Below are 12,940 nucleotides of genomic sequence, written 5' to 3'. Positions count from 1 at the left end.
CTGAGGGGCTCTTCTATGAAAGGATCTTGAGACCCCCTTGGGATCCAAGGGCCACACTTCCAGACTTGAGGGGGAGGAGGGGCAGGTGGGTAGACTCAATTCTTGCAGCACAGAGTGAAATCAAGGAGTCCTTAAGCATGCAAGAACTTGTGCATGTCCTAAAGAAGAAATGACAGAAATGGCAGGAATTAGAAAAATGCTGCAAAGCAATCCCAGGATGACATTCAAAACCCAACAGGCCTGGCCAGTGACCTGGCTTATTCCACTCTCAATCTCTCTTTTTTTTTTTTTTTTTTAAGAATTTATTTTGGACATACTGAGGTGTGTTTTTTTTGTTTTTTTTTTCGGTACGCAGGCCTCTCACTGCTACAGCCTCTCCCGTTGCGGAGCACAGGCTCCGGAAGCGCAGGCTCAGCGGCCATGGTTCATGGGCCTAGCCGCTCCGCGGCATGTAGGATCTTCCCGGACCGGGACACGAACCCGCGTCCCCTGCATCAGCAGGCGAACTCCCAACCACTGTGCCACCAGGGAGCCCCTCAATCTCTTATTTTTAAAAGAGGTTTCATTTTTAGTTTTCATGTAGTAGCATAGACACGAGAAAGTCAAAGCAGTCTTAGTTTACATTTCTAAGACACGTTTTAAGGGATCCCAAAGGTGGGAACTGTCAGCAATGGTTCAGATCTTGAAAAGCCAGAACATGCAGTGTGTCAAGGAATCCTATCTTAAAAGCAACTAACGGGGTCCCTCAAAGTTTAAAACACCTCCCAATTTTTCTTCTTCCAATATCAACTCAGCATAGCATTACCCTGAAAAAGAAGGCATGAATGAAGAGAAAACGTGTGTCACAAACAAAACCTATTTTTAAGCCAAATATTAATGGTAACCAGAATATACCAAAGAACTTAGAATTTCTGAATAGTTTCAAGAAATACAAGACACAATGTAATAATGTACAAGACCCCACCTAGTGAGACAACCTGCTCAATTCAGAACTATTTGTAAATATCTGGGACTAAATATTTAGAATCACCTGTCATTCCAAGTAAATGGATGAATAGGACAGAGGTTTTAGGCAACCTAAAAAAAACGGAGGTTTTAGGCAATATAACCACGACAGCTGTTTGATATTTGTGAGGGTTTCAACAGAGAAGAGCTGGTCGAATTTTCTTCACCTACTTTCTCAGGAAAGGTAAGGGAGTTGTTTCTGCATGAATTGGCTAGTTAGGCACTTCCCACACAGGCACGCCCAGCAGCACCTACTCCATGGTTAGTGCTCACCACACAGTGAGCCCGTGAGCATGCTGCACCCTGTGGGCAGCGCTGCAGCTGCCGACTCCTCAGTCAACAGTGATCCACTTTCATCTGTGCTCTCCAGAAAGGTCAAAATCACAAGATATTGCCTCTGTCTCCTGTAGAGTTAGGTGCAGCTCTTTTCAGGTTGTTCTTCCAAGTGCGTAATGGGAATGATTAAAGTCTGACACTCACAACTTTCTATGAGGGGCCATGTATACCTTGAATTTTTGGAGCTCTTCAGTTTAGCAATCTTCTTGGTAAATAATAGTCTGCTCACAGACAGCTTTGGGTATCATGTCTGACACCATTTCACCGAAAACGTGCTAATTGCTTTCCTAGGAATTACAGGTTTAGCTCCTGACCCAGAGAAATCTTTCAATCCACTGAAGGAGAGAGATGGCTATCTCCTACAACAGTCAAGCAGACGTTCTGCTCCTATATCTGTTGCAGATGCTTCCAAAGTTAGTTTTGTCTTACACGTTTCATGAGTAACAAGAGTCACAGCGTTGGAAATACTACAGATGAGCCTCTTTCCCTTGCTGTCCACCAAACGGCCCATCGAAATGATGGGATCCATCATATCCTCATGGATATGAACTCCTTATGACCACCAGAATGAAGGTCCTTCACGGCAAGCCGTGCCAGTGCCCATGGGACCACCTGTAACACAGAGCTTCTTTCTTTTGACAGTAAGCAACTGTCAAAAACGAAAACACAGTTCACATCTTTGAAGAATGTATCTTTCAGGCAAAAATAAAGCTTTCATCTAAGCTTTCAAAACCAGATTCTTCCAATCCTTATAAAGAGTTGACACTGGCAGGACTAACCAATCCAGTTTTGGTTTTTGCCACGCCATGTGGCATGTGGGATCTTAGTTTCCCGACCAGGAATCGAACCCGCATCCCCTGCATTGGAAGCACGGAATCTTAACCACTGGACCACCACGGATGTCCCCCAGTTTTGTTTTTGTGTTTTTTTTTTTTTTTTTTTGCAGTACGTGGGCCTCTCACTGTTGTGGCCTCTCCCGTTGCAGAGCACAGACTCCGGACGTGCAGGCTCATGGGCCCAGCAGCTCCGTGGCATGTGGGATCTTCCTGGACCGGGGCACGAACCCGTGTCCCCTGCATTGGCAGGCGGACTCTCAGCCACTGCGCCACCAGGGAAGCCCCCCCAGTTTGTTTTTGAAGCCAGCCCAGCACTAACCCCTGGTCACTGCTAGTTGAGCCCCTCCCATATAACATTCCAGTCTGTTCCACCATGGTAAAAGGCTCACCATCCCAACCAACCCTTAGGGCTTCAGGCAATACGTCCAGATGTCCATAAAATAATTTCTTATCTGGATCTCACTAAATTTGTTGGTAAGATGGGAGGAAGAAGTATTTTAGCCATTAGGGAGCTTTTGTTTCCTGGAATCTGTCATTCAGTTGGGCCAACGAATTGCAGGATAACCATAGCTGCAGCCTCCATCAGCCTTTTGATTTCTCCTTTCTTCTTTGACCATGCTGATAGGCTCTGAACTGGCATCTGTTCCAGTTACTGTGGTTGTATAACAGTTACCCCAAAACTTAATGGCATCAAACGACCATTTGTTATGGGGAGTCTGTGGGTCAGGCATTCATGCCGAACACAGAAGAGATGGCTTGTCCCCGCTCCACAATGTGTGGGGCCTCAGCTGAAAGACTGCCAGGCTGGGGCTGCAGAAGCAGGTGCTCCGCGGTAGTATCTCTGTGTCTGCGTAGTCTCTCCACATGAGTGCTCCAGCAGAGTGGCTTCAGCAGAGCTGGACTTGTGTCCCAAGTCAGAAAGATGCAGGTGGAAGCTGAACTGGTTGGTTGTCTTTTGTGACGAAAGCTTCAGGAGTCAAGCAGTGTCATTTCTGCCCCATTCTGTCAGTCGAGGCAGTTACAAAGGTCTGCCTGGGTTCAAAGAAAAGGAATGAGGACCCCAGCTGGATAGAAGAATGCCAGCTTCACAAGTTAAGAAAAGCAAATGGGACAGGATATATATTGGGGCGGCCACCTTTGGAAAAACACAATAAGCCACAACACCTATACCTGGGGCAGCACCCATCCTGCATGTCTCTTTACAGTGGGGTCCCTGTTTCATCAACACCCTGAGAGGCTAGTGAAGGCAGATGGGTTTCCACTCTACTAATGAAACCTGAAAAACCTAGGCTGGGCAAACCTCTGCAGCCCTATCACCCTTCTACCCCGCATCCCACCAACCTGTTCTCCCACCAACTCCTTGGGCTAGGTGAGAAGCTCTTTGTACTCCTTGACTTCCACACTCACATCGTTTGTATTTAAAGGGAAAAACACACATACCCTGCACTTGACCTTACTGCCATTTCCAAATTCAACTTCACTGTGATAATATCTTTCGCAATAATTCTCCTGGAGGGGAAAAAGAGTCTTCACTTAGCTTCCTATAGTTATATCCAATTTTGACCTCAGCCTGCTGCTGCTTCCACAATGCCCCTGGGATAGCACTACTCACCAATGACACTGCAGGTCAAAGTCGTGGGTGACTTGAACTCGTCCTCATTTCCAGTGTACTTGACACCACAGCCTATTTTCTTGAACCTCTCACTTCCTTGTTTTTGTGACATTGTGCTCTTCTAGTTTCTACTAATTTTCTCTTTCCTCTTCCTCCACCTGGTCCCAGTATTTCTCAGCACTATTTTTATAGCTTCTAGGTGCTCATCAACACTAGCAGGTTCAAAAGATTCCTTGAAGCTGATGACTCCCCACGGCATTTCCAACCCTGACCTCTCACCCAGGACTAATTCCTATATTTTTAGCTGCCTACAGGATCATTCCATTTGCCTAAAACCAAACCAATCATATCCTCCCTACAAAACAGTAAATATTCATACAACAAAATGAAACAGAAAAAAGCTTCCTTCTCTAACTTCCTCATTTTAGTCAACAGTAACACTATTTTCCAAGATCTGAAACTTGTCTAGACAAGCATCATCTTTGACTCTTCCTCTTATTTCTCACCCTGCACAACCTCTACTTAAGCTGCATCACTGGATTTTAGATCTAGAAGGAACTTTCACGATAACTAGTCTGCACTCATTAAACAAATAAGAGAACGGGGGCTCACACTTCTTGTCTTCTGGCCTCTAGTTCTGCTGACCCAGAGCATGAGGGGCCTTCCAGTACCAAGACCTAATTCAATTCCATCTTTGCAAAGGCTCCAGACAAATCTATTTTCTTTGTGGAATCAGAAGACCCGGGTTTGAGCCCTCAGAAGTTGTTAGACCATAGGCAAGTGCCATAGTAACTTGCTAGTTAAAACCACCTCCTGATTAAGAATTTACAATAGGAAACATTAACTTTAAACTCCTCAGCTGGGTATTCCACGCCTCCTCCACCCCAAAACTGGCCGACTTTAATCTCCAACCTGATTTCTCACTGAAACAAAATCTGTTTCACTTGGCAGGTCTTCTTCCCATCCTCCCTTTCCTCATTCCTGGCTCTACTTTCACTCGCTGTTTCCCCAGCTGGAAGAGTCCTTACACCTCTGCAAATGAAAAGCAGACATTTCCTTCAAGGCCCAGATTGAGGCCCTCCTTGCTTCACTAAAGTGTCACTGACCAACATTCCCCCTGGGGGTCTTGCCAAGCTTTTTCAGTCTCCACAGTATCTCAGCTCTATTCCAAACTCTTATATGTAAAGCATATTGTCTATCACCTACACTGTTTCACATATCTGCACAGTGTTCTCCAAACCAGACTACAATTTCAGGAGCCAAATAGAGTTATTAGGCATTCAATAAATGCCTAATTCAATATAACAAATGTCTGCAAAGTGGTTTTTACAGTGAAACATCTGATTGGGGAATTCCCTGGTGGTACAGTGGTCAGGACGTCGTGCTCTCACTGCTGAGGACCCGGGTTCAATTCCTGGTCAGGGAACTAAGATCCCATGAGCCACACAGCACAGCCAAAAAAAAAAAAAAGAAAGAAAGAAAGAAACATCTGCTTGATTTTTAAAAAGTAGAAAATGAGACCTGACTTACATTCAATTTTACTGGATACAATTACTCTGTAAATAAGGATAATTTTTTCACAGTGACTATACCAATAAACAGTTTTTTCAACAGTGTGACTAAAATGCACAATGCTTGCCTTCAAGGAGCTCATAACCTAGAGTTTAACAGTCTGTACACACAGACCAGGGATGGTTAGAGAATAATGCAATGTAACAGACACTATCTGGCTCATCTGCTTACTTATGCCTTTATTTCAACACAGATCCACAGCCAAGAACCTGGAAATAAAACTGTCCTTGTTCGGGCACACAACGCCTCCAAATCAGTAACATATTAAAGAACCACAACATTCATGCCTTTTACCTATAGGAGAGGCTCACTTGGTACCAAAATACTCATATTCCACCGCTCAATTTCTTAGTGGCTTATTCTGATTAGAAGTTGCAAACAAGAGAGGGAAAAAAAACTACAGAACCCAAAACTCAAAATGGGCTCGCTCATCAAACAAATACTATGTAACACCTTACTGAACATAATGATGAAAACAACATGATTCAAATATGGTATGTTTCACCTAGCAAATTAGTTAAGATTTCTTAAAAGGAGACTCAGTACAGGCAAGGGGTCAAGGGAAATGGGCCCATCAAACTTTTGGGGGTGGGGTAGTGAGTCGAGTGGAGTTAGGGGTGTTTCCTAGAGGGCAATTTGGCAACATGCATCAGAAGCTTTGAAAATGTGCACCCTCTCTGAATTAGCAAACCTGCTACAGGACAACAGGCTATGGAAATAATCAGGAGCAGCAATGAAGACCTGTGACAAGCAGGCTTGCCACTATATTAACTGTAACAGTGAAAAATTTAGGTACATCATAAACCTTGTCCTGGGTGATAAGTTATATCACATTTATATAACAAAATACAATACAGTCATTAAAGCCTCCCCACCAAAGGCATTTTAAGGATATAAAAAAATACAGATGAAAAGATTATAAGACATTATGATCCCAAGTTCTTAATGATTAATAACAACAATAATACCCATTTATATAAATCCTGGCCTTTCCAATTACAGGCTTATGAACTTGGAAGTTTTTTTTTTTTTTTTACTCTCTTTCATTTTCTTCATTTGTAAGATGATAATAATAATAGTACTAGTACCTACTTCATAAGGATTAAAAAGACAATCCCTGTCATGTTCTCAGGACAGTGACTGATATATTTGTATCAAAAAAAAAAAGAGAGATCAAAAACTGATGGATAGTATTAAATAAAACTGTTAATAGAAACAGATTTAAAAAACACCAAAATTTTAACTAATTATTTCTGGATGGTGGTATTTCAATGAATTTTTAATCCTTTTTTATATTTTTATTTCCTAAGTTTTCTAAAATGAGCATATATCACTTTAAATGTTACTCCAAAAAGAAAAAAAGCCCCCCACCACACACACACACCAGTAAGACATGGTCTTTCCTCTCAGAAAGGGCAGCCTGTTTGGATGGAGACATATAGACAGTTAAGAGAATGTTTACTGAGCACTTGATACATACTCCAAACTGTGCTGAGGCAACTTACATGCATTAACTCATTTAATCCTCATAACCGATAAAGCAGGCATTGTTAAGCCAATTTTGTACATAAAGAAACAGGTTCAGGGCTTCCCTGGTGGCGCAGTTGTTGAGAGTCCGCCTGCTGATGCAGGGGACACGGGTCCGTGCCCCGGTCCGGGAAGATCCCACATGCCGCGGAGCGGCTGGGCCGTGAGCCATGGCCGCTGAGCCTGCGCGTCCGGAGCCTGTGCTCCGCAATGCGAGAGGCCACAACAGTGAGAGGCCCGCGTACCGCAAAAAAAAAAAAAAAGAAAGAAAGAAACAGGTTCAGAGAGGATAACTAATGTGCCAAAACTTACACCAAGTAATTGACAGAAGTGAGATCCCAACCTTGGGTGAGCTTGATTAACAAAGCTCAGTTCTTTCACCAAACCTCACTGCCTCCGGAAGTCACATAAAAAGAAAAAATTACACCCAGAACATGCATTTCCTTTCCCTTTACGCCAGCTTTGTTCTTCTTACAGAATTTATCACCACCTGACATACCATATATTCGTTCATTTTTTTACCGTCCGTCTCTAGAATATAAGCTTCGTAAGGACAGGGATATCATTTGTTCACTGCTGTACCCTTAGCTCCTGGCACACAGAAAACAGACACTCGGTAAGTATTTCAGAATGAAGGATTCCGAATAGAGCTGTGACCTGACCGTGTCTCTGAGGTCACGTCTGGCAGCGGTGCAAATGAAGCTTGCTGAAGAAGCTGCTTAGAAGAGTTCAGGTGGGAGAGGACAAGGACATGAACTAAGGTGGAGGAACCAAAACCAGAGAGGAAGAGAGGATTCCAGAGATATCCAGGGGATGCACTGATAGGCCCTGGTGACCAAGTGGACATGGGACTGAAGGGCTGTGAGGAGTCAGGAGTAAAGAGGGCTAAGAAGAGGCAGGCATTTTTAAGGAGGGGGAAGGAAAAGAAAAAAAGGGGAAGATATCCACCCCATAGCATGGGGGATGTCGAACAATTAGTAGAAAACACAGAAAAACACACAGGAGAGAGTTGGGTCAGAGTGACTGGGATGCAGGATGTGCACAGATACACAGGGACCGCTTGACACATGGGAATAATCAAGCTCACCCAGCGAGAACACACAGGAGAGGGTCAACTAGACAAACTACAACTTAGGGGCAGGCCTGAGTTGATTCAGTAGAGCTAGGGGTTCTGGTAGTGAAAATACCACTGTGAATGTCTGTGCCAGGTAGGGCCACATCTGCCCAACTGTGGTAGTTTTCTCCCGTGTTCTGGGATTCTGCTCTTAACAAGAAGACATCGAGAGTGTCAAAACCTCACAAAACGAGCTTCGAACACTTAGGCACTAATCACTGCATATTTAAATTAAAACAGCTTTCGAACTGGTCTCCTTTTTACTTTTTACTTTTTATTTATTTATTTTTGGCTGCGTTGGGTCTTCATTGCGGTGCACGGGCTTCTCATTGCAGTGGCTTCTCTTGCTGCAGAGCCCAGGCTCTAAGCCCACGGGCTTCAGTAGTTGTGGCTCGCACGCTCCAGAACGCAGGCTCAGCAGTTGTGGCACACAGGCTTAGCTGCTCCGAGGCATGTGGGATCTTCCCGGACCAGGGCTCGAACCTGTGTCCCCTACATTGGCAGGCGGATTCTTAACCACTGCGCCACCAGGGAAGCCCTGGTCTCCTTTTTAATCTGTCTACAGGGCTTCCCTGGTGGTGCAGTGGTTGAGAGTCCGCCTGCCGATGCAGGGAACACGGGTTCGTGCCCTGGTCCGGGAAGATCCCACATGCCGCGGAGCGGCTGGGCCCGTGAGCCATGGCCACTGGGCCTGCGCGTCCGGAGCCTGTGCTCCGCAACAGGAGGGGCCACGGCAGTGAGAGGCCCACATACTGCAAAAAAAAAAAAAAAAAAAAAAACTTTCTATGCACTGATGCATCCAACACTATTATCAAATCAATATTCCTGAAACCCTAATTTCATGTCATTTCCCTGCTTTAAAAATCTCCAACGGCCTCTTAGAGACTCTTCTTGACCCTATTCTACCTGTACCTTTGGATGTACCTGTAGAAGTGTTAACAGTATGAACCAGGCAAGCAGAACTAGGCAGCTGAATTTTGAATTCTGGGTTCACTACCTATTAGCTGTGTGACTCTGGGGAAGTAACTCAACCCCTCTGTGCTCCCTCAGCTCCTCATGTGTAAAATGGGGTTAATACCCACACCACAGAACTGTTCTTATAAAGTGAAAATTCTTATAAAGTGCTTACTTAGCATGCGACACCTGACATAGGAGTTGCATTCTTTAAATGTTAGCTATTGTTATTATTACTTCTCCAAATAAACTTCCTACTGCACCTGGGATGCTCTCCTTGATGATTTCTAAACACAGAATGCCTGCCTTTGCTGGTAGTGTTCCCACCCACGAACCACCACTCCTTAACCACAACCACCAAAGAGAATTTATTCAACATTTATGCTGTATATTCAAGGTGCTGGGCTGGAAATACAGGAAAAACAAACAGTTCCAACCTTCAGAGCTCACAGTCAAATAATGAAAGACAGCCAGAGGAAGAGGCGCAATAATGTGTTACAAGTGTCAGGGGAAGCACTTCCTGGAGGCAGTGGAGATGCTGACACTGAATCCTGAAAGCTGAGCGGGTGCATAAGGCAGAGTGGGTGCATCAGGCAGAGTGGATGCATGTGGCGTAAGAGCATCCAGTCCTGCGGTCACCGTCACTGTACTGAGTCTGGTGAAGCCGGAGCTCTGTGCTAAGGGCAGGCAGAGTGAGCAGAGGGTAGAGGAAGGCTACGTCACGGAGGTCAGGAAGTGCTGAGATTTTATTCCGTAGGCAACAGGCAGCCACTCAGTGATGTTAAGTAGGGAGCTCCTTGGGTTCTAGAAAAGCTACACCTGTGCTGCCCAATATGGATGCCACATGTGACTGCTGAACCGTGCTAGTGTGACTGTGGAACTAAATTTTAATTAATTTAAATTTAAAAACTGATACGCAATTCAGTTACCGAAAATTTTTAAAGTATATTTGGAACAATTTGGGTATGTGAATCTACTGAATACTTTTTCAACTGTAAGTTTAATGAACTCTAAATACAGATCAAGTGTTCCTGATGAAAATTTAGCATCCAAATTGAGAGGTGCTGTAAGTGAAAAATACACACCAGATTTTGAAGACAGTACGAAAAGGGTAAAATCTTCTTTAATAATCCTTAATCACACGTTGAAATATTTTCACTATACTAGGTTAACGATGACACTAAAATTAACTTCACTTTTTTTTTTTTTTTTTGCGGTACGCGGGCCTCTCACTGCTGTGGCCCCTCCCGTTGCGGAGCACACGCTCCAGACGCGCAGGCTCAGCGGCCATGGCTCACAGGCCCAGCCGCTCCACGGCATGTGGGATCTTCCGGGACCGGGGCACGAACCCGTGTCCCCTGCATCGGCAGGCGGACTCTCAACCACTGCGCCACCAGGGAAGCCCAACTTCACCTGTTTTTTACTTTTTACTGTGTCTACTAGGAAATGTAAAATGGAATGTGTGGCTCACCCTGCATTCTGGAGAGCACTCATCCAACAGAACCAAGGCAGATGCAAGAGGAAAGAGACTGGAAGCAGGAAGACCAATAACAGACTCTTCCTGATGAGTCCAGAAGAGACACAGGCCTGCATTATCTAAATGCTCCCCATCTTCGAAACTTAATTCAAGACCTACCTACTACCTCTGAAGCTGTTCCAGTCATAACTGTTCCTAATGAGATGCCTTTCTCTGAACTACTGGGGGAGTTAATCATCTGTAGGATTCACTTCGGCACTTAAATCATTTCCACCTGTCATTTCTACTTAATTCTGGGGTGAGCTGTTTCTCAGATTAGACTATCAGTTCCTAGGCTAAGTACCACAATTTAGGCATCTTTAATTCTTCCACATTGTGCAGTGCACTTTCAAAACTTTTAATAAACAGAACTACCTGAATGGCTCCCCATATATTCCGTCGCATAATCTGGAGACACTCGTATAGCTAATTTTACTTTTCCTCAGCAGAAGGTTTTGACGCCTTAACGACATGAGCTAAAACCATGTAAAAGTCAACCAACACTCCAGGCCAATGTTCCAATAAAGCAGTGATATCTAATCAGTGAGCAAGCCTTGGCAAACTGTATTGGATACTAGCAGGGAAAAAAAGTCAAGATAGCAGAGCAATTTAGCATTTTCACAAATTCAATTAAAAATCAAACCAAAAATTCTGATTATCTATGGCCTCCACTGCCAGAGATAACCTTTGCAACCTAAGCATTAAGAACATTCATTCAAGGGAAAAAAACACACAGCTTTCACACTTAAAAATCAACCCCTAAAAATCAATCCTTCTAATAAGCAACACATTTTCCAGATGGAGAGCCACATATTACTAATAATCTAAACTCAGCATTTTCCCATCTCAATTAAAGTCAGGTGAAGGAAAATCTTTTTAGGGAAATGTTAAAAAATATATCTTACTGTATCATTGATAATAAAGTATTTCACCTAAAGTACCACTTAAATTTTCTGAGAGGAACCCTTAAAACACACTCAAGCAACTGGTCAGCTTTTACCCCTACAAAAATAGGAAGCTAGCAGCAACTACTTGAAAGCAAAGGGACACTTTATGATTATCAGCACTGATCTTTCCGGAACTTTGCAGTTCTCAGAATTTTAACGTTTGACATTTAAAACAAAAGCTGACAAATTATAACCCTGGAGGAGGAGGTTATATATTATAACAAGGTTATAAATTATAACAACAGAATCGATCTTTCCTGAATTTGTTTAATGGCTATAAAGCCTATGTAACAGTGCAAATAAAGTTTCTACCTCCAAACGACTGAGCAATCAAAGATGGAGTCACGACAGCTCATAGGGAAAAATAAGTTAAGGCTGTTCTAGCCTGAAAGGCAGAAGAAACGGGGGAAACCTGTCAAACAGCCTGGATGAAACCAGGGAGTTAAAAAGAAAGCACTCATTTCCTTTAGCACTGTGGGAAAATCCCGGTGCTAACAGAAAGCTAAGGAAAGTTTGGTTTGGCTGATTTCATTTTGTTTTCCTTCCAACATCATCACTGAGTTTGAACGACTGCTTTCCTCCCCTCCCATTACTCAGTAAAAACTCCCCCACTGAATTGAGTTGTCTTCCGGAGCCTCGCGCCCCCGCCTCCCAGCCTGCAAACGTGCTCAGACGCCTCTGGGTATGTTGTGGTCTCACCAGTCTGCGGGCCAGAGCTCCGAACTCAATGGACAATGGGAGCTCACCCCCGTGCACGCCAACTACAAAGCTCAGGAGGGCCATTTCCCTTTTCCTGCCCAGATGCTGTTTTTCCCCCTTCGAAGCAGGGCCCCGTTCTCCACTACAGCTGCAATTTGGTCTGGGACGCCTATCTCCCTTCCCACCTGCAGAGCTGCTGAACCCCTCCACCCCTCCAAATAAGTTGTAGGGCAGCGTACAGGCCAAAGGGGACCCCCTCCCCAGGGGCTTAATTGGGGTCACGGGTTTCAAAGTCCAGGTAGGACGGGGAGGGGATGTCTCTGGACGCTTGATCATGGCCCTCAAGGCTAAGCCGTCCCCACTGTCCCCTCGCCAGCCTCTACTTGTCTCCCATCCCCCTACAGCGAGGAGAGCGGGGAGGTGCGGGCAGGCAGCACGGCCACCTCCTCCTCCAGTGGAGCCCTCGGCGACACTCACCCTTTCACCACAAAGAAGGGGTCCTCCATGGACATGGCGTCCCGGCCCCCGGCCGCCTCACGCCTGCTCCGCGCACAGCGCGCCCAGCGAACCTCCCTCTGCCCACCTCACCCGCCTCGCGCGGCCGCCGGCGCCTCGGCCTGGGGAACCCGAAGCCTCTGCGCGCGCAGGCCGGGGTGCACTGACCCACCGCTGGCCCAGCACTTGTTCAGCACCGCAGACCGAATCCCTGACTCTGTGGCCCGGCCCCGCGGCCGCCCCCTCCCCCGGCTCCTCCCAGCGCGTCCGGCCGCCTGGCTCCGCCCCCGGGTTGCTCAGCCTCCGCCAGTCACGAACGCCGTCCGC

General features: G+C 45.4%; 1 protein-coding gene across 2 annotated transcripts in view; it reads right to left on the bottom strand.

The window, feature by feature from the left end:
- STX6 (syntaxin 6) overlaps positions 1-12,940 on the bottom strand; it is a 45,899-nt gene extending 32,959 nt beyond the window's left edge. The window contains exon 1 of one of the 2 annotated variants that reach the window (XM_082615787.1): positions 12,596-12,940. In XM_082615787.1, the coding sequence (XP_082471913.1) occupies positions 12,596-12,630 (35 nt within the window). In that variant the 5' untranslated portion in view covers positions 12,631-12,940. The remainder of the gene's footprint in view (positions 1-12,595) is intronic. The other variant, XM_082615786.1, reaches the window with a different exon arrangement.

This window comes from Mesoplodon mirus (assembly GCF_964341445.2).
Source record: "Mesoplodon mirus genome assembly, chromosome: 3".
Taxonomy (NCBI): domain Eukaryota; kingdom Metazoa; phylum Chordata; class Mammalia; order Artiodactyla; family Ziphiidae; genus Mesoplodon; species Mesoplodon mirus.
The sequence above is the reverse complement of the archived record's forward strand: the minus strand, read 5'-3'. Positions and strand labels throughout refer to the sequence as shown.